A 21,329-nucleotide genomic window follows, 5' to 3' on the forward strand; every position below is an offset into this window, starting at 1 on the left:
ACACTTCACTCTTGCTCCTGATGGGTCGGGGTCAGGGCCTTGCATGGCAGCTCCCTCCATCAGTGTGTGAATGTGTGTGTGAATGGGTGAATGTGGAAATAGTGTCAAAAACGCTTTGAGTACCTTGAAGGGAGAAAAGCGCTATACAAGTACAACCCATTTACCATTTATAACCCATTAACTCTGACAAAAGAAACAGAACAAATCTCACTGCGGAAGGCACTGGTTCTGAGGAAGTTACTGTGGGGCAAAAAAGTATTTAGTCAGCCAGCGATTGTGCAAGTTCTCCCACTTAAAATGATGACAGAGGTCTGTCATTTTCATCATAGGTACACTTCAACTGTGAGAGACAGAATGTGAAAAAATAAACTAGGAATTCACATTGTAGGAATTTCAAGACATTTAAATTATGGTGGAAAATAAGTATTTGGTCAACCATTCAAAGCTCTCACTGATGGAAGGAGGTTTTGGCTCAAAATCTCACGATACATGGCCCCATTCATTCTTTCCTTAACACGGATCAATCGTCCTGTCCCCATAGCAGAAAAACAGCCCCAAAGCATGATGTTTCCACCCCCATGCTTCACAGTAGGTGTGGTGTTCTTGGGATGCAACTCAGTATTCTTCTTCCTCCAAACACTACGAGTTGAGTTTATACCAAAATGGATACATGGATGATACAGCAGAGGATTGGGAGAATGTCATGTGGTCAGATGAAACCAAAATAGAACTTTTTGGTATAAACGCAACTCGTCGTGTTTGGAGGAAGAAGAATACCGAGTTGCATCCCAGGAACACCACACCTACTGTGAAGTATGGGGGTGGAAACATCATGCTTTGGGGCTGTTTTTCTGCTAAGGGGACAGGACGATTGATCCGTGTTAAGGAAAGAATGAATGGGGCCATGTATCGTGAGATTTTGAGCCAAAACCTCCTTCCATCAGTGAGAGCTTTGAATGGTTGACCAAATACTTATTTTCCACCATAATTTACAAATAAATTCTTTAAAATTCCTACAATGTGAATTTCTGGATTTTTTTTCCACATTCTGTCTCTCACAGTTGAAGTGTACCTATGATGAAAATTACAGACCTCTGTCATCATTTTAAGTTGGAGAACTTGCACAATCGGTGGCTGACTAAATACTTTTTTTGCCCCACTGTATATTACTTACATTACTTAATATATGTTTCCATGTTCCCTCTCTAGGTGATCATCTGTGGACGGCAGGTAATGTGCAGTTACCTGAGTGAGGCCATTGAAGTGCGGCTGGCACAGCACTATGTTGGAACTAATGGTCAGACAGTGGTCAGAGAACACTGTGACTGCCTGGAGGCCGGAGCCAAGTTGCCATCCTACGTTCTGGAGGATGCAGAACTGACAGAGCTGTGTGTGCGGGCCAGAGGAGATGACGACTGGTCCCAAGATGTGCAGCTTGAAACGAAGGAAAAGAGCAAAGTTGTCCAGGTAACACATTTATGTAACACACATGAGATTACATTCAATCAATGTTCCACACTTAAACCTAATAGAACCCTTTCATTATGTGACTTCAGTGGACGCCTAAAACCCACCCAAAAAATATTACGGAATTAAAAAAAAATCTATCTGGAAACTGCTGTTTCATTAATAAACCTTTAATAATTATACAAGCAATATTTCAACATTTGATTGATTGATTGATACTTTTATTAGTAGATTGCACAGTACAGTACATATTCCGTACAATTGACCACTAAATGCTAACACCCCAATAAGTTTTTCAACCTGTTTAAGTTGAAAAACTTAATTACATACATGAAAATATGTTAACTAGGGTCAATGATAAAATGTTTAAGCAATAAAACACACAATTGCAAAGTCGCATGTCACTTTTCAACAGTCGAGTGTAAAAAACAGGTTAGCCTTGTTTTTGCATTTGAATTGTTAAATGCAAAATGTATGAAAAAAAAACACTGTACTTTAGGGCGGCATAGCTCGGTTGGTAGAGTGGCCGTGCCAGCAACTTGAGGGTTGCAGGTTCGATTCCCGCTTCCGCCATTCTAGTCACTGCCGTTGTGTCCTTGGGCAAGGCACTTTACCCACCTGCTCCCAGTGCCACCCACACTGGTTTAAATATAAATTAGATATTGGGTTTCACTATGTAAAGGGCTTTGAGTCACTAGAGAAAAGCGCTATATAAATATAATTCACTTCACACTTCACCTTTGAAACCAAGAAACAATGCATATTTGTAGGGATGGCAACATGCCAACAAAGAACGATGATGGCAAACAAAAATACAGTAGGGCTCCTCTTTCAGAATGTGCTAGCTCTATGTTAATTTAGATAGACTAGCATTAGCAAGTTTACATGGCAATTTCACCTAGTCCAAATTTGGTAATACAACAAAAACTAAGAGGCATGTTACAATCCAACAGTTGGTGTGGAATAAATACAATACTTACAGTATAAACACTTATAGGACTCAACAAAAGAAAAGACTCTCACATTCAACTTAATGGCAAAGACTACTTCCTGTTAAAGCCAACACATTGTTGTCTAAACACTACTGCCATATAGCATTTTGAATCTACAACTGCATGCAAACTCTACTATATAATCCTTGCAAATGAGATACAGAAGTGTAAGAAAACAAGATAACCACTAGACTCAGTATTGAGTCCAGTGGTGCAGTGGCCTAGTGGTTAGAGTGTCCGCCTTGAGACCGGTAGGTTGGAAGTTCAAACCCCGGCCGAGTCATACCAAAGACTATTAAAAAAAAAAATGGGACCTTCATCATCAAGGGTCGGAATTGGGGGTTAAATCACCATAAATGATTCCCGGGCGCGGCACCGCTGCTGCCCACTGCTCCCCTCACTTCCTAGGGGGTGATCAAGGGGATGGGTCAAATGCAGAGGACAAATTTCATCACACCTAGTGTGTGTGTGACAATCAGTGGTACTTTAATTTTACCTTTGAATGTTGAATAAAAAAGATATTAAAAAAAAAAAGAAAAGCATTTATAAACGCATTTAAACACACACAAATATACAGAAAATAGGTACAATAAAGTACCAGTATCGATTCCCAGGTACCGGTACTGTATCGATTTAAATGTGAAAGGTTCCCCTTGCTACATACAATAAATAAAATGATAAATGGGTTGTACTTGTATAGCGCTTTTCTACCTTCAAGGTACTCAAAGCGCTTTGACACTACTTCCACATTTACCCATTCACACACACATTCACACACTGATGGAGGGAGCTGCCATGCAACGCGCCAACCAGCACCCATCAGGAGCAAGGGTGAAGTGTCTTGCTCAGGACACAACGGACGTGACGAGGTTGGTTCTAGGTGGGATTTGAACCAGGGACCCTCGGGTTGCGCACGGCCACTCTCCCACTGCGCCACGCCGTCCCAGCCCAGACTTCCCTTTCCCCAGCCACTTCGTCCAGCTCCTCCGGGAGGATCCCGAGGCGTTCCTAGGCCAGCCGGGAGACATAGTCTTCCCAACGTGTCCTGGGTCTTCCCCGTGGCCTCCTACCGGTCGGACGTGCCCTAAACACCTCCCAAGGGAGGCGTTCGGGTGACATCCTAACCAGATACCCGAACCACCTCACCTGGTTCCTCTCAAAGCAAGAATATTACAACTGAGTAATATTGGATTTGCTCTCAAAAATGTATAATTTAATTGCACCATGGAGATTTTTTTTTTCTTTAGATCGACATTCTCCTTATAGTTTTTTGCAAAGCTCCACTTTTACGTGATGTATTATATACACAAACGCTGACTTAATTGACAGTTGACGTCATTCACAAAAATATATTTTTCTGGTAAAGTTTTCCTTTTAATTGTATTTTATAGTATTTTCTCGTCAGGGTAGTGTAGTGATTGTCTATACCGAGTATCAGGGGTGTTATGTAGTGTAGGAAGTTATGAAAATTTAAAATAGGATTGTGCTACCCAAAATTCCTGATGACGCCGCTGCAAGTTATATACAGTAACTGTGGAGAAGTGTACCATGAGGCACAAAAATCAACTCCTACCGTATACCAGTTTTTGACAGTGTATACACAATCTTAGAAGTGCACATTGCAAATGTACAATGTGTATGCCAGACAAACAGATAAACACACATCTTGCACAGCACCATATCTCCATCCCACACCCATTTGTCGCTGGTGACTAGACCACCAACTGTGACCAGATCTTCTTCTCCTGGGTGGCCGCTGTGGCATATGACTTGAGAACAAACCGTGATAAATACCGAAGAAGTGTCTTTGTTTTTTTTTGTTTAACAGAAAATACAGTTTATGCATAAACAGGAAACGGGCATTACAAGATACATTACTTTGAAAGCACGTTCACACTGCTCGATAAGCACCAGCTGATGTCCTCCCGCCCGTATTCTTTGTGTCACTTCTTCTCAAGCCTTTTCCGGTCTGTTACGCTTGAATTTTAGCTGCCTTATGAGTGTCATGCCTTTTAACAGCTTGCAACTGTGCCACCCCAGAGGACTTTTCTCCAAACGCTGCTATCTGTTCTCTGCAAAACAGACATTCATTAAACATATGGATAGTTGGATCCAAATGAGAGAGTTGTCTAGTAGCTGAATCCTTAGATCTCGCTCTTTCTTCTCCTTAAACTATTTCCCTCTGCTTCTTTTGCTCTCTCGCCCACACACTGGCTACCTCGTCTATCATGCAGTTAACTCGCTTATTAACTCCATTCTCTGGCAACCTGCTCCTCTTCCTGCAATTCATCACAGCCGTTTCATCTATCCTTTATTGCTCATTTTTGTCAATTCCCTTTTCTCGCCATAAAGAACTTCAGGTTACAATGATCTACAATCCTCATTCCTACAAAATTGTTCCCATTACCCAACCAGTCCATGATCTCCACAACGCTTGCAATCTTCCGTGATAAAAATGTATTAGGACTCAAACTAGGTAAACGTGCTCCTACTCAGCCTTTGAAATGGGGGCATAACACCAATAATATGACATATTACTGAAAAGGCATACATTCCGTCAGTGACGTCTGGAACAAAGACAAGTCAAGTGTTCTTGACAAAGCCCATTCTTTTTCGCTTTTGGAACACAATGAAGTCACCACATCATCAAGTCAAGTCCAATATGGCATGTTGCCCACTAATTCATTTCTTTTTTTTTTTTTTAGGTGCCGTGTTCTGATGGTTCTCTGCTCTTTGTGTGGTGTAACCTCATCACTATTGAACCTGATTCCCATATGCAACAAAGAGTGGTAAGGGTCCAAGATACACACTTTGTATACTTTTACATGTAGTGATAGAAAATCAGAGACGGGATGATATTTCTTTTGGAGCGCTGGGGGTGTTTATAGAAATGTTTTTTTTACCATAATGTTGGTTTTGTAGAAATAGTTTGCCGTATTTTACAACTGTACTGCAATATAGTGACCGCGATATGTATTTCAGTTAGCTGTAGAAAATTTAAAAGCCTACTGAAAGCCACTACTACCCACCACGCAGTCTGATAGTTTATATAGATAGATAGATAGTACTTTATGGATTCCTTCAGGAGAGTTCCTTTAGGAAAATTAAAATTCCAGCAGCAGTGTACAGAGTTTAGATTAATTTAAATAAAAGTAAAAAGTAAATAAATGGAAACGAAATAGAGAAATATTACAATAAGAATAAAAACTAAAAAGCAACAATGGGAATAACAATATAACAGTAAAATAAGAATATAACAAGACAAAGTAGGCAGTAGTGACCATGTTATGAAAACGTATTGCACTGTTATTGTTTTGCATCCCCTGTCATCCTAGTACCCCCCGCCCCCCGCCCCAGAGAGGAGTTGTACATATCAATGATGAAATATTAACATTGCAACACATGCCAATACGGCCTTTTTAGTTTACTAAATTGCAATTTTAAATTTCCCGGGACTTTTTTCTTGAAAACGTCGCCTAATGATGACGTCACGGGCTGTTATGAATATGAGCGCTGCACACACACACAACTAAAAGTCGTCTGCTTTAACGGCTGATTACACAGTATTTTGGACATCTGTGTTGCTGAATCTTTTGCAATTTGTTCAATTAATATTGGAGAAGTCAAAGTAGAAAGACGGAGTTGGGAAGCTTTAGCCTTTAGCCACACAAACACATGGTGATTCCTTGTTTAAAATTCACGGAGGTAAAAATTTAGTATGGATCACAGAGGACATGGATCCCGACTACGTGTCAACCAGCAGGTTTCGGTGTGAAAATTGTGGTTAAAAAGTCGCCTCTTACCGGATATCAGCTGAGCTTGTGCCGTCCATAAAGCTGCCGTCGACTTCCCCGAGACACTGCGCGTCAACACCCGGCCGTGGACGCACACTTCCGACTATCAGATGCTATTTAACTCACTAAAACACTAGCAACACAATAGAAAGATATGGGATTTCCCATAATTATCCTAGTAAATGTCTCTAAAAACATATGAATCCGTCTCAATGCAACGTGATTGCAATCGCGTTTTTTTTTTAAACTTTTTTTTTGGTTTGTTTTTTGTCTAGTCCGTCGCTATCAATATCCTCAAACACGAATCTTTCATCCTCGCTCAAATTAATGGGGAAATTGTCGTTTTCTCGGTCTGAATAGTTGTTTTTGTTGGAGGCTCCCATTAAAATCCATGTGAATATACGAGGAGCCATCAACATGTGACGTCATCGTCTACGACGTGGGTGTCAAACTCTGGCCCGCCGTGTAATTTCATTTGGCCCTTGGGGCAATATCAAATTAACATTAGAGCTGTCCCGCTGGTATTATACAGAATTCACCGCTGATACTCGTACTTGCCAACCCTCCTGAATTTCACTGTCCCTCCCGAAAAACATTCTCCCGATTTCCACCCGGACAACAATATTGGGGGCGTGCCTTAAAGGCACTGCCTTTAGCGCCCTCTACAACCTGTCGTCACTTCCGTTTTTCCTCCATACAAACAGCGTGCCGGCCCAGTCACATAATATATGCGGCTTCTACACACAGGTATGTGAATGCAAGGCATACTTGGTCAACAGCCATACAGGTCACACTGAGGGTGGCCGTACAAACAACTTTAACACTGTTACAAATATGTGCCACACTGTGAACCCACACCAAAAAAGAATGACAAACACATTTCGGGAGAACATCCGCACCGTAACACAACATAAACACAACAGAACAAATACCCAGAACCCCTTGCTACAATATAAACCCCCTGCCCCCCCATTTATTTTCAAAATGTATTAGCCTGTGGAAAAAGTTAATGTTGATTTTCAATCCAATCCAATCCACTTTATTTATATAGCACATTTAAACAACAATAATGTTTCCAAATTGCTGCACAGCCATGTTAAAAACAATTGTAAAAAAAATAAATAAATAAATAAAATAAAATAAAAAAAAGTATTTATATATATATATATTATGCTCCACTAATGACTGAATGAAAACAAAAAATAAATAAATATAAAACCAATAAAAACAAATATGATTAAAAACTATTTTAAAGGGTAAAATCAATTAAAACAGTAAAATAGAAATCAAAGTGTATAAAAAACACAGAGGACAACAGAGAACAGAGGACCACACAACTCACGTAGTGTTAAAAGCCAAAGAATAAAAGCGGGTTTTTACCTCAGAAGGCTGCAAATAGAAGAGGCATTTAAATGTTTTATTAAAATTGTATTTAATATGCCTTTAATGTTTTTTTCGTTTGTTTTTTGAAAGTTGATTTTGCACTATTAAGTTATATAAGCGTTGCTTGTTCCATATTCAGTGTTAAAGCAAATCAGTGTAGCAAACTGAGCAATAATTATTGATATTTTATTATTATTCTAATTATTTGAAACTGGATTTTGCATTTCACTCTAAAGTTATATAAGCCTTGCTTGTTCAATATTCAATGCAAAAGTTGTCCGGGTCCCTTTTAAAAGGTTAATTTGTTTAACCTTGGCCCGCGTCTTTGTTCAGTTTAAAATTTTGGCCCACTCTGTATTTGAGTTCGACACCACTGGTCTATAACTTCCGGTAGAGGTAGGTCTTTTATCCAGTTGCGAACTTTATCGTGGATGTTCTCTACTAAATCTTTTCAGCCAAAATATGGCAATATCGCGAAATGATCAAGTATGACACATAGAATGGACCTGCTATCCCCGTTTGAATAAGAACATCTCATTTCAGTAGGCCTTTAAATATTGCAATACAATGGAGTGCAGTTGCACACCACTACAACCACAATATTAAAAAACGATTTTAAAATGCTTAAATATCTGACTGTGTCATTCAAAACTAAGGTTTATCATCTCTGTTACTGCAGAACTTTTGATGGATATCATGCAACTGTATAGGTGGTCATCAAATTATAACCTGTCAGTATACATCAGGCAGGCGCTACAGGTGCAGAACAAACAGGCTCAGAGACAGCTTTTTTCCCAAAGCTGTCACCATGTTGAACTCTAACTTATAATGATAATATTTCACCCCTGTCCAATATCCTGCCCTAATACCCTACTGTGCAATACTACCCTTCCAGTGCAATACGTCCGACACTGATTGGTATTTATTACTTCGGTACTCTTGTCTTGTTCTGTATATTGTACAGTATTTTGTACTTCTGTAGTGTTTTGTATACAGTATTGCACAGGATTGCCTGTTATTTTTATTGGATAGTAGTCTGTTTATTTCGATTGTTAGTTTTTCCTTTATTACCTCTTGTGTTATTTATTTTACCCCATTTTTGTTCCTACAACCACACCTTAAGTTGGAGTCTTTAATCTCGTTGTATGCACATATAATGACATTAAAGTCTATTCTATTCCATTCTATTCTATTCTATATGTAAGTAGGAAGTAGTTCTATTTATTGTACTTTTATGTTGTGTTTTACTATTTGTATTGTTTTGTTATATTTAGATTAGATTAGATTAGATAGTACTTTATTTATTCCGTCAGGAGAGTTCCTTCAGGAAAATTACAATTTTTAGCACAATCCCATTCAAGATCAGACAAACATTAAAGGGAGACAGAACAGGATCACTGACGGGTCTGCCGGCTTCCAGCGCCCCTTACAAAAAAAGATGAGATACAGGTAAACAAGGGGGGGGGGAATAGAAGATTAAAATAAAATGAAAAAATCAGTCTTAGCCTGGGCCCTGGAGAGGGGGTGCAGACTGAGGCCAAGGGAAAAAAACAACAACTCATAGCCATAGTACACATCCCTCTTACATGTGTGTAAGAGGGAAACATCAAAGAACACATAGGACATTAAAGACATTAAAGCAGCAGATACAACCAGACACTTCTACATACAGCTATGAATAAAAAGTAAAAGAAACATATCCACTGTGGTGGCCTCTGCGGTGTTCCACGCCATCGTCCGCTGGGGTGGAGGGAGGATGGCCAGAGACAGGAGCAGACCCAACAAAGCAACCAAGACAGCCGACTCTACTCTCGGCCAGTGTCCAGTCCGCATGGATGAGCGATGATACGTCCAAGGAGACTGAGGTGTCCGACACCTGCTCACCCAGCCAAGACACCGCGAAGCCTCTCCGTCCCAGCGCTCAATGCCAGCTCCGCAGCCCTGTCCCCTCATCCGCATCTCCTCCAGTCCCTCCAAAGCGACTCCGGTGTGGCAGAGACCCAGCAGCTGGTCTCCATGGCCAAAAGGCTCCAGGAGGCAGATCCAGAAGTCCACAAAAAAAGCGCCACAGAGGTCACGAAAGTGACACCCCTTGTCACACAGTCCCAAAGCGTCCCGGACCAAAAGGCAAAAAAATTAAAAAAATGTTTACATTTTTTGTAATTTTCAGCTGCGTTACCTGGGCAGTAGGGCTATTAGTCGACAAAATCTACAACATCCATTATAACATTTTTTTAAATAATTGACAAATATTTGTCGTTTAACATCTTGATTGATTGACCACCAACAATGTTCATGTTTACACTTTTATTCTTTTAGCTAAATCAATGGAGCTCAATAATATTTACAGTACTAGATAAAATACTTCTTGCATCATGTTGCAATTTGAGGGTTCCAGGTTTAAATCCAGCTTCTGCCATCTTAGTCTCGGCTGTTGTGTCCTTGGGCAAGACAGTTTACCCCGTCATCTTTGTTGTATTAGTGTAGTGTACAAGGTTGGGAGTCAAAGAAGTGTCAAAATATGGAGCTAACTCTTTTAATGACATTCAGACAATACTTAAATCAATAACGGAGGAGCATCTCATCCGTGGCTCACTTGTGCAACAACAACACCAGGTTCAATCCATAGTGTTGGAGCCACTATGGATTGAACTTTCACAGTATCATGTTAGACCCGCTCGACATCCATTGCTTTCGGTCCCCTAGAGGGGGGGGGGGGGGGGGGGTTGCCCACATCTGAGGTCCTCTCCAAGGTTTCTCATAGTCAGCATTGTCACTGGCGTCCCACTGGATGTGAATTCTCCCTGCCCACTGGGTGTGAGTTTTCCTTGCCCTTTTGTGGGTTCTTCCTAGGATGTTGTAGTCGTAATGATTTGTGCAGTCCTTTGAGACATTTGTGATTTGGGGCTATATAAATAAACATTGATTGATTGATTGATTGATTGATTGTGTCCCGTGAAAAAACGTCCGACCGGAACTCTAATAACTAAAGTTCCGTGGGTAAATCATGTAAACTCACTACACTAGCGCTTTCATAGCGAGTCTACTGTCCGCTGCCTCTGGACTCCCATGAGCCAAAAGTACCTGATAAGACTTTTTCGACAGGCACCAACCACCTTGCGGCCACAGCTCCGATCGGCCCCCTCGACAATAGACATGGTCCACTCGGACTCAATATCCAGCGCCTCCCTCATGACATGATCAAAGTTCTTCGGGAGGTAGGAATTAAAACTCTCTCTGACTGTAGACTCTGCCAGACGTTCCCAGCAGACCCTTACAATACGTTTGGGTCTGCCAGGTCTGTCCGGCATCCTCCCCCACCATCGCAGCCAACTCACCACCAGGTGGTGAACGGTAGAAAGCTCCGCCCTTCTCTTCCTCCGAGTGTCCAAAACATGAGACCGCAAATCCGATGACGTAACTGAACTGCGGCCTAGGGTGTCCTGGTGCCGACATATGGACACCCTTATGTTTGAACATTGTGTTTCGGTTTGGACAATCTGTGACAGGCACAAAAGTCCAATAACAAACCACCACTCGGGTTCAGATCCGGGCGGCCGTTCTTCCCAATTACGCCTCTCCTGGTTTTACTGTTGTTGCCAGTATGAGCCTTGAAGTCCCCCAGCAGAACAAGGCAATCACCTGAGGGAGCACTCTCCAGTACTCCTTCGAGGGAATCCAAAAAGGTGGGTACTCTGAGCTGCTGTTTGGTGCGTAAGCACAAACAGTCAGGACCCGTTCCCCCACCCAAAGACAGGGGGAAACTACCCTCTCGTGTCCTGAGTTAAACTCCAACCTGCACGCTTTGAGCCAGGGGGAAACAAGAATTGCCACCTTAGTCCATCGCCTCTCACAGTGTGCAACGCCAAAGTGGTAGAAAGTCCAGAGCCCTCGCTGTGCGTTGAAGTAAGTCCGACTATATCAAACCGGAACTTCTCCACCTCCCGCACCAGCTCAGACTCTTCTTCCCCTAGTGAGGTGACGTTCCACGTCCCAAGAGCTAGCTTATGTTCCAGAGCAGGGATAGGGAACTTATGGCTCTAGAGCCAGATGTGGCTCTTTTGATGACTGCATCTGGCTCTCTGATAAATCTGAGCTGACGTTGCTTAACACGATAAATAATGAATAATTCCACTTGTAATCACAGTGTTAAAAATAATGTTCAAATTATAAAACATTCTCATGCATTTTTAATCCATCCATCCGTTTCCTACCGCACCTGTTCAAGAAGTTGCGTTAATGGTAAGAAGTTATTTATTTATTATTGGTTAGTGTGGGGCTTGCCCTTCTGGGGGGTTTTCAGACCCCCAAGCACCGACATGAGAGCCTGTTTCGGGGTTACAATATTGTTTTATTTTTCAATACGTTTCCAGAAATAGTATTTTCAGCCCCAACCCAGTCTCTCCTCCTGGCTGCTGCTTATAACAGAGCGACAGGTGATCAGATAACAAGGCCCAGGTGGGCCGTCTACGCACCTGTCGCTGCAGGCCTGCAGGCCACGCCCCCTCCACAGTTAGCTTCAGAATAACAATGTTATTACAAAGAATAAGAGACCTGTTATACTCTAGAAATGTTGGTCTTACTTAAAAATGTATGTGTTTAGTTGTGTTCAGTGTTAAAAAAAAAATTATATGGCTCTTACGGAAATATATTTTTTTAAATTTGGCTTTTTGGCTCTCTCAGCCAAAAAGGTTCCCGACCCCTGTTCCAGAGGATCAGACCGTCAAGTGCCCTGCCTTCGGCTGCCGCCCAGCTCACTCTGTACCCGACCCCTCCTGTGAGATGTGAGCCCATTGGGACAGGCCCAGCCACCAGGCGCTCGCCCTCGAGCCCCACCTCTGGGCCTGGCTCCAGAAAGTGGCTCCGGTGACCCGCGTCTGGGCAAGGGAAATCTGAGTCCTCATTGTATCTTTTTCCTAAAGGTCTTTGAGGTGCTGTTTGTCTGATCCCTCACCTAGGACCTGTTTGTCTCGGGACACCCTACCAGGGGTCATAGAACCCCCCAGACCACATAGCTCCTAGGATCATTGGGACACGCAAACTCCTCTACCACGATAAGGCAGCACAGGGGTCGGGAACCTTTTTGGCTAAGAGAGCCAAAAAGCCAAATATTTTAAAATGTATTTCCGTAAGAGCCATGTAATATCTTTTTAACACTGAACACAACTAAACGTGTGCATTTTGAAGTAAGACCAACATTTCTAGAGTATAATAGGCCTCTTATTCTTTGTAATAACATTGTTATTCCGAAGCTAACTGTGGAGGGGGCGTGGCCTCTGGACCTGCAGTGAACTGGGGTGTGCCAGGACCGGCCTCTAAATCAGCGACAGGTGCGTAGACGGCCCACCTGGGCCTTGTTATCTAATCACCTATCACTCTGTTATAAGCAGCAGCCAGGAGGAGAGACGGGGTTGGGGTTGGAGCTGGGGCTGGAGCCAGAGCGCGAGCGAAAATGAAAGAGAAAAATACAATTGCTGGAAAGCAACTCAGGGACTTATTGAAAAAAAAAAAAAACAATATTGTAACCTTAAAACAGGCTCTCATGTCGTTGCTTAGTGGTCTGAAGAACCCCCGGAAGGGCAAGCCCCACACTAACCAATAATAAATAAATAACTTCTTACCATTAACGCAACTTCTTGAACAGGTGTGGTAGAAACGGATGGATGGCTTAAAACTGCATGAGAATGTTTTATATTTTGAACATTATTTTTAACACTGTGATTACAAGTGGAATTATTCATTACTTATCGTGTTAAGCAATGTCAGCTCAGAGTTATCTGAGAGCCAGATGCAGTCATCAAAAGAGCCACTTCTGGCTCCCGAGCCATAGGTTCCCTACCCCTGAGGTAGCAGCTCAGGAAGGAGATACGTATATATACGGGGCTCAAATTTAACCACGGCAACAACGGCAAGTGCTGCGACCGCCCTCGATATTTGCTGTACTGCCCTAAAAAATTGACGAGCATCGGCGACAAGAACATGCCGTGACCGCCCTTGATTTTTTACTTGTTAATGGACTAGGGATGCGGTAAATGATATGCCAGCTGCACGGTGGCAGAGAGAAATGCACTTCAGAGGGTCATAAAAACTGCCATGAAGAACACTGGATGCTCTCTCTCCCCTCCCTAGATGAACTGTACAGTGCCAGGTGCCTCAAAAAGGCCCAAAACATCATAAAGGACCCATCTCACCCTGGACATAAACTTTTTGAACCGATGCCCTCAGGCAGGAGATACAGGACAATAAAATGCCGGACAAACCGTTTTAAAAACACTTTTTACCCGAGCGCAATAGTGTCGCTGAACACAAGATAACAATAATGACTCTGCATGTGAGCTGTATGCTTGGTATTTTTATCAATCAATCAATCAATGTTTACTTATATAGTCCTAAATCACTAGTGTCTCAAAGGGCTGCACAAACCACTACGACATCCTCGGTAGGCCCACATAAGGGCAAGGAAAACTCACACCCAGTGGGACGTCGGTGACAATGATGACTATGAGAACCTTGGAGAGGAGGAAAGCAATGGATGTCGAGCGGGTCTAACATGATACTGTGAAAGTTCAATCCATAATGGATCCAACACAGTCGCGAGAGTCCAGTCCAAAGTGGATCCAACACAGCAGCGAGAGTCCCGTTCACAGCGGAGCCAGCAGGAAACCATCCCAAGCGGAGGCGGATCAGCAGCACAGAGATGTCCCCAGCCGATACACAGGCAGGCAGTACATGGCCACCGGATCGGACCGGACCCCCTCCACAAGGGAGAGTGGGACATAGAAGAAAAAGAAAAGAAATGGCAGATCAACTGGTCTAAAAAAGGAGTCTATTTAAAGGCTAGAGTATACAAATGAGTTTTAAGGTGAGACTTAAATGCTTCTACTGAGGTGGCATCTCGAACTGTTACCGGGAGGGCATTCCAGAGTACTGGAGCCCGAAATGAAAACGCTCTATAGCCCGCAGACTTTTTTTGGGCTTTGGGAATCACTAATAAGCCGGAGTCCTTTGAAGGCAGATTTCTTGCCGGGACATATGGTACAATACAATCGGCAAGATAGGATGGAGCTAGACCGTGTAGTATTTTATACGTAAGTAGTAAAACCTTAAAGTCACATCTTAAGTGCACAGGAAGCCAGTGCAGGTGAGCCAGTACAGGTGTAATGTGATCAAACTTTCTTGTTCTTGTCAAAAGTCTAGCAGCCGCATTTTGTACCATCTGTAATCTTTTAATGCTAGACATGGGGAGACCCGAAAATAATACGTTACAGAGTAGTTATGTATTTTTATCTATTTATCTATGTTTTTATGTAGGGTTTTGCACTAAATTAGTTTGCATACAATTTCGTTGTACAATGTACAATGACAATAAAGATATATTCTATTCTATTCTATTCTATAATTATAAATAAGGTGTTGGCCACCACTTTTTCAATTGTGCACTCAGCCTTAGTACATCACAGGCAACACGCCCACTAAATAGTCAGAGGTGGGTAGAGTAGCCAGAAATTGTACTCAAGTAAGAGTACTGTTACTTTAGAGATTTATTACTCAAGTAAAAGTAAGGAGTAGTCACTCAAATATTTACTTGAGTAAAAGTAAAAAGTATGTTGTGAAAAAACTGCTCAAGTACTGAGTAACTGATGAGTAATCTGATTACGGCAACAAATAATGCACAAAAACATAAAAATAGCAATGAGCAAATTCAGAGCCATGAATATCTCTTAAGCAACTAAAACAATATTATATATTAAATAATAGTACATTAAAATAAAATAAAAAAAATGGCACATTGAGCCACAATAACTTAACAGCAACATAGCCTCAGTAGGAATTCATTGATTTGATTGATTGATTAAAACATGTATTAGTAGATTGTACAGTACAGTACATATTCCGTACAATTGACCACTAAATGGTAACACCCCAATAAGTTTTTCAACGTTTATCAATTACTTAGTAAATGACCAAGTCGAGGTGATCTACCTCATATATACATACACACATATCATTTATACACACACATATCATATATATATATATACATTTATATATACAGTATATAATTTATATTGATTTATTTTGCCGTTTTTGTTGACATGTTAAAGGTGTTTTAATGAATATACATGCATGTTTAACATATAGATTCCTATCTTTCATGAAGACAAGAATATAAGTTGGTGTATTACCTGATTCTGATGACTTGCATTGATTGGAATCAGACGTTCACGTTTTCAAATGGAGGAAAAAAAAAGTTCCTATTTTCTGTGTAATACCACATGAAAGTCGTTGGTTTTTGGCATCTTATTTGTCCAGCTTCCATATTAGTTTTTATACACTTTACAAGAAATACATTGGCGGCAAACTCCGTAGCTTGCTAGCTTGTTTGCGCTGGCTTTCGGAGACTCTTATTTTGTTAGTGCAGGCGCGATGGAGCGGCACTTTTATTGTGAAGACAGGAACTGTGCGATCAGTCTTTATTTAGGCTTTTGACGGGAAGTACGGTTGAAATAAAAAGTGTCTTTTTTCCTTTACACTTTTATTGATTGATTGAAACTTTTATTAGTAGATTGCACAGTACAGTACATAATCCGTACTATTGACCACTAAATGGTAACACCCCAATAAGTTTTTTAACTTGTTTAAGTCGGGTCATGTGACCGCCTGGCTCTGTTTGATTGGTCTAACGTCACCAGTGACTCCATGTGATTGGTGAAACACAGGCATGCGTGGATTCTACTTTGAAGCTCTGTCATTAACCAAAACAAACATTAATAGATCGATAAAAAAAAATAGCGAGTAGCGAGCTGAATGTAGATAAATGGAACGGAGTAAAAGTAGCGTTTCTTCTCTATAAATATACTCAAGTAAAAGTAAAAGTATGTTGCATAAAAACTACTCGTAGAAGTACAATTTATCACAAAAGGTACTCAAGTAAATGTAACGGAGTAAATGTAGCGCGTTACTACCCACCTCTGCTAATAGTTGATTGTTAATAAACGCTGTGTCACGTCTGGTATCTGGATCACAGTAAATCAGGCCCTAAATGTTTTGGCTCAATGTATGTTTGTCATTGTCCACTCTCAGGTTGCCTTTAGTCCACTGTTTGTCATGAGGAGCCATTTACCCGAGCCAGTAATCATCCATATAGAGAAGAGGAGCCTTGGACTGCGAGAGAGCCAGCTGGTACCAGGACAGGGCCACCAAGAACCCCTGTTCAACACTGAGGCTGACCTCATCCACCATCTCACTTTTCAGGCCAGGTGAGAAATAAGTGAAATATATAAATAAGTATTAAAAAAAAAAACATGCAAGCTTTTCAGAGTATCATGTTAGACCCGCTCGACATCCATTGCTTTCGGTCCCCTAGAGGGGGGGGTTGCCCACATCTGAGGTCCTCTCCAAGGTTTCTCATAGTCAGCATTGTCACTGGCGTCCCACTGGATGTGAATTCTCCCTGCCCACTGGGTGTGAGTTTTCCTTGCCCTTTTGTGGGTTCTTCCGAGGATGTTGTAGTCGTAATGATTTGTGCAGTCCTTTGAGACATTTGTGATTTGGGGCTATATAAATAAACATTGATTGATTCATTCATGTCTTACGGAGCAAAAGAGTGGAGGTATGGATTTCATTATCAGAAACCGGAGGACGGGGGGGACGTCTGTTTTGTCCTTGGGCAAGACACTTCACGGGGTGGGTCGTGGTTTGGGCCTTGCATGGCAGCTCCCGCCATCAGTGTGTGAATGGGTGAATGTGGAAATAGTGTCAAAGCGCTTTAAGTACCTTGATGGTAGAAAAGCGCTATACAAGTACAGTGGGGCAAAAAAGTATTTAGTCAGCCAGCGATTGTGCAAGTTCTCCCACTTAAAATGATGACAGAGGTCTGTAATTTTCATCATAGGTACACTTCAACTGTGAGAGACAGATTGTGGAAAAAAAAATCCAGGAATTCACATTGTAGGAATTTTAAAGAATTTATTTGTAAATTATGGTGGAAAATAAGTATTTGGTCAAGCATTCAAAGCTCTCACTGATGGAAGGAGGTTTTGGCTCAAAATCTCACGATACATGGCCCCATTCATTCTTTCCTTAACACGGATCAATCGTCCTGTCCCCTTAGCAGAAAAACAGCCCCAAAGCATGATGTTTCCACCCCCATGCTTCACAGTAGGTGTGGTGTTCTTGGGATGCAACGCAGTATTCTTCTTCCTCCAAACACAACAAGTTGAGTTTATACCAAAAAGTTCTATTTTGGTTTCATCTGACCACATGACATTCTCCCAATCCTCTGCTGTATCATCCATGTATCCATTTTGGTATAAACTCAACTTGTCGTGTTTGGAGGAAGAAGAATACTGAGTTGCATCCCAAGAACACCACACCTACTGTGAAGCATGGGGGTGGAAACATTATGCTTTGGGGCTGTTTTTTCTGCTAAAGGGACAGGACGCTTTATCCATGTTAAGGAAAGAAGAATGGGGCCATGTATCGTGAGATTTTGAGCCAAAACCTCCTTCCATCAGTGAGAGCTTTGAATGGTTGACCAAATAATTATTTTTCACCATAATTTACAAATAGATTCTTTAAAATTCCTACAACGTGAATTCCTGGATTTTTTTTTCACATTCTGTCTCTCACAGTTGAAGTGTACCTATGATGAAAATTACAGACCTCTGTCTTTATTTGAAGTGGGAGAACTTGCACAATCGCTGGCTGACTAAATACTTTTTTGCCCCACTGTATAACCCGTTTAAATCTTCATGTTCTTTCTCATTTTGGCAGATCGTCAAGAGTTTCAACTATTGTTGCCAGTCTGACTTTATTTGGCTTGCTTATACGTTGATGTTGTGTAGTTGGAGAGCCACTGATTTAAAAAAAAAAAAAAATACTGCACATTTTGGCTTTGGTAAGCCAATTTCCCCCTATTTTAGGGAAGCAGGAAGTGAGCTTGGCAGCAGAAACACAACTCCAATTGCAGCATGTCAGGTCTAACTGTAATTACCCCTAATTTATACACAGGCTCTAACAGAGAGCAGGTTTTTGGACCTACCTGTGGTTTTTATTTGTGTGTGTGTTCCCAGAAGATAGGATGTATGTATCAACTTGTGTTCCACTGGGGAGATGTTATCCACTTTCTGTGTGTGGTCCATCAGTAGGTTGGCTCCATGTGCCAGTGTCGGTGCGAGCGTCACCACTACGTCATTACTTGTTAAAAACTGCGTTCGCGCTTGCGACGTCCTGTAAGAGGTTTGTTGTTTAAAGTTCTTCCGTGATGAAACAATCACTTGCATCAACATTTGCCAGTTGCAGGTCATGTGGTGTAATAGCATTATGCGATAGCATCAGCATGATACCTCATGTGTCATGTCACACTTACATAAATGACAGATGCTTTGACATTAGTGTTGGTGTAAGTTGGGAAATGACTTCCACATGTATACACTGTCTGGTAGCTGCTCCCACCGTATTTGTCATCCGTGCACGCATAAACTGCCGTGTTATAAGAATACATAAAGAGGATTTCCTTCATTTTGGTAGCAACTAACGAGGATCTGAATAAACACAGAGTGTAATTGACTCCTGACAGAATTTTGTTTGGTTTAGATATCTGGTCGCAAAGTTTGTTTTGATTACGGCTGCCCTGAAAGAACCACAGCAATACTGGAGTGACTGGGAATATGCTGAGCTCCTGCTGCTGTTGTAGATAAGTCTCAAAACAATGAAAGGAACACATCTCAGTGTCTTGTCCTTCTTGGTTTCGACCACAATGGTCCTCGTGTTTACACAGTGTCCCCTGCTTAAACCATGTCTCACCACACGCTTCCATTCTGCACTCCTTGTACCCCAACTCAATCCATGCTTGGTTACTTTCCAGCTTTAGAAAAGCACTCAACAGAAGCCACAAGTGGGAATGTAACTTTACAAAGACACACACACACGTTTGTGTATATGCATATATGTATATATATACAAACCCTGTTTCCATATGAGTTGGGAAATTGTGTTAGATGTAAATATAAACGGAATACAATGATTTGAAAATCCTTTTCAACCCATATTCAATTGAATGCACTACAAAGACAAGATATTTGATGTTCAAACTCATAACCTTTTTTTTTTTGCAAATAATTAACTTAGAATTTCATGGCTGCAACACGTGCCAAAGTAGTTGGGAAAGGGCATGTTCACCACTGTGTTACATCACCTTTTCTTTTAACAACACTCAATAAACGTTTGGGAACTGAAGAAACTAATTGTTTGAAGCTTTGAAAGTGGAATTCTTTCCAATTCTTGTTTTATGTAGAGCTTCAGTCGTTCAACAGTCCGGGGTGTCCGCTGTCGTATTTTACGCTTCATAATGCGCCACACATTTTCCATGGGAGACAGGTCTGGACTGCAAGCGGGCCAGGAAAGTAGTCTTTTTTTTTTTTACGAAGCCACGCTGTTGTAACACTTGTCTTGCTGAAAAAAGCAGGGGCGTCCATGATAACGTTGCTTGGATGACAACATACGTTGCTCTAAAACCTGTAAGGACCTTTCAGCATTAATGGTGCCTTCACAGATGTGTAAGTTACCCATGCCTTGGGCACTAATACACCCCCATACCATCACAGATGCTGGCTTTTGAACTTTGCGCCTATAACAACCCGGATGGTTATTTTCCTCTTTGTTCCGGAGGACACCACATCCTCTGTTTCCAAATATAATTTGAAATGTGGACTCGTCAGACCCCAGAACACCTTTCCAATTTGCATCAGTCCATCTTAGCTGAGCTCGGGCCCAGCGAAGCGAGCGGCGTTCCTTGGTGTTGTTGACAAATGGGTTTGGCTTTGCATAGTAGTTTTAACTTGCACTTACAGATGTAGCGACCAACTGTAGTTACTGACAGTGGTTTTATGAAGTGTTCCTGAGCCCATGTGGTGATATCCTTTACACACTGTCTTTTTTTGATGCAGTACCGCCTGAAGGGTCAAAAGTCCGTAATATCATCGCTTACGTGGAGTGATTTCTCCAGATTCTCTGAACCTTTTGATGATTTTACGGAAAGTAGATGGTAAAATCCCTAAATTCCTTGCAAAAGCTCGTTGAGAAATGTTGTTCTAAAACTGTTCGACAATTTGCTTACAAAGTGGTGACCCTCGCCCCATCCTTGTTTGTGAATTACTTAGCATTTCATGGAAGCTGCTTTTATACCCAATCATGGCACCCACCTGTTCCCAATTAGCCTGCACACCTGTGGGATGTTCCATATAAGTGTTTGATGAGCATTCCTCAACTTTATCAGTGTTTATTGCCACCTTTCCCAACATCTTAGTCACGTGTTGCTGGCATCAAATTCGAAAGTTAATGATTATTTGCAAAAAAATATGTTGTCTTTGTAGCATATTCAACTGAATATGGGTTGAAAATGATTTGCAAATCATTGTATTCTGTTTATATTTACATCTTACACAATTTCCCAACTCATATGGAAACGGGGTTTGTATATATATATATATATATATATATATGTGTGTGTATTTAGGTATTATGTATGTATGTATATACGTGTGTGTGCGTGTATTTATGTATGTGTATATGTATGCATGCATGTATGTATATATGTGTATATGTATGTATGCATATATATATATGTATATATGTATGTATTATATGTATACACACATATATATAGTATATTATAAACATCAATGTACAC

The 21,329-nt window shown here is 41.3% G+C and overlaps 1 protein-coding gene across 3 annotated transcripts in view; it reads left to right on the top strand.

The window, feature by feature from the left end:
• LOC133562376 (intermembrane lipid transfer protein VPS13B-like) overlaps positions 1-21,329 on the top strand; it is an 819,661-nt gene that overhangs the window by 695,625 nt on the left and 102,707 nt on the right. For all 3 annotated transcript variants that reach the window (XM_061916536.1, XM_061916534.1, XM_061916535.1), the window contains exons 48-50: positions 1,210-1,467; positions 5,165-5,248; positions 16,721-16,896. In XM_061916536.1, the coding sequence (XP_061772520.1) occupies positions 1,210-1,467; positions 5,165-5,248; positions 16,721-16,896 (518 nt within the window). The remainder of the gene's footprint in view (positions 1-1,209; positions 1,468-5,164; positions 5,249-16,720; positions 16,897-21,329) is intronic.

Source organism: Nerophis ophidion, linkage group LG11, assembly GCF_033978795.1.
Source record: "Nerophis ophidion isolate RoL-2023_Sa linkage group LG11, RoL_Noph_v1.0, whole genome shotgun sequence".
In the NCBI taxonomy this organism is placed as follows: domain Eukaryota; kingdom Metazoa; phylum Chordata; class Actinopteri; order Syngnathiformes; family Syngnathidae; genus Nerophis; species Nerophis ophidion.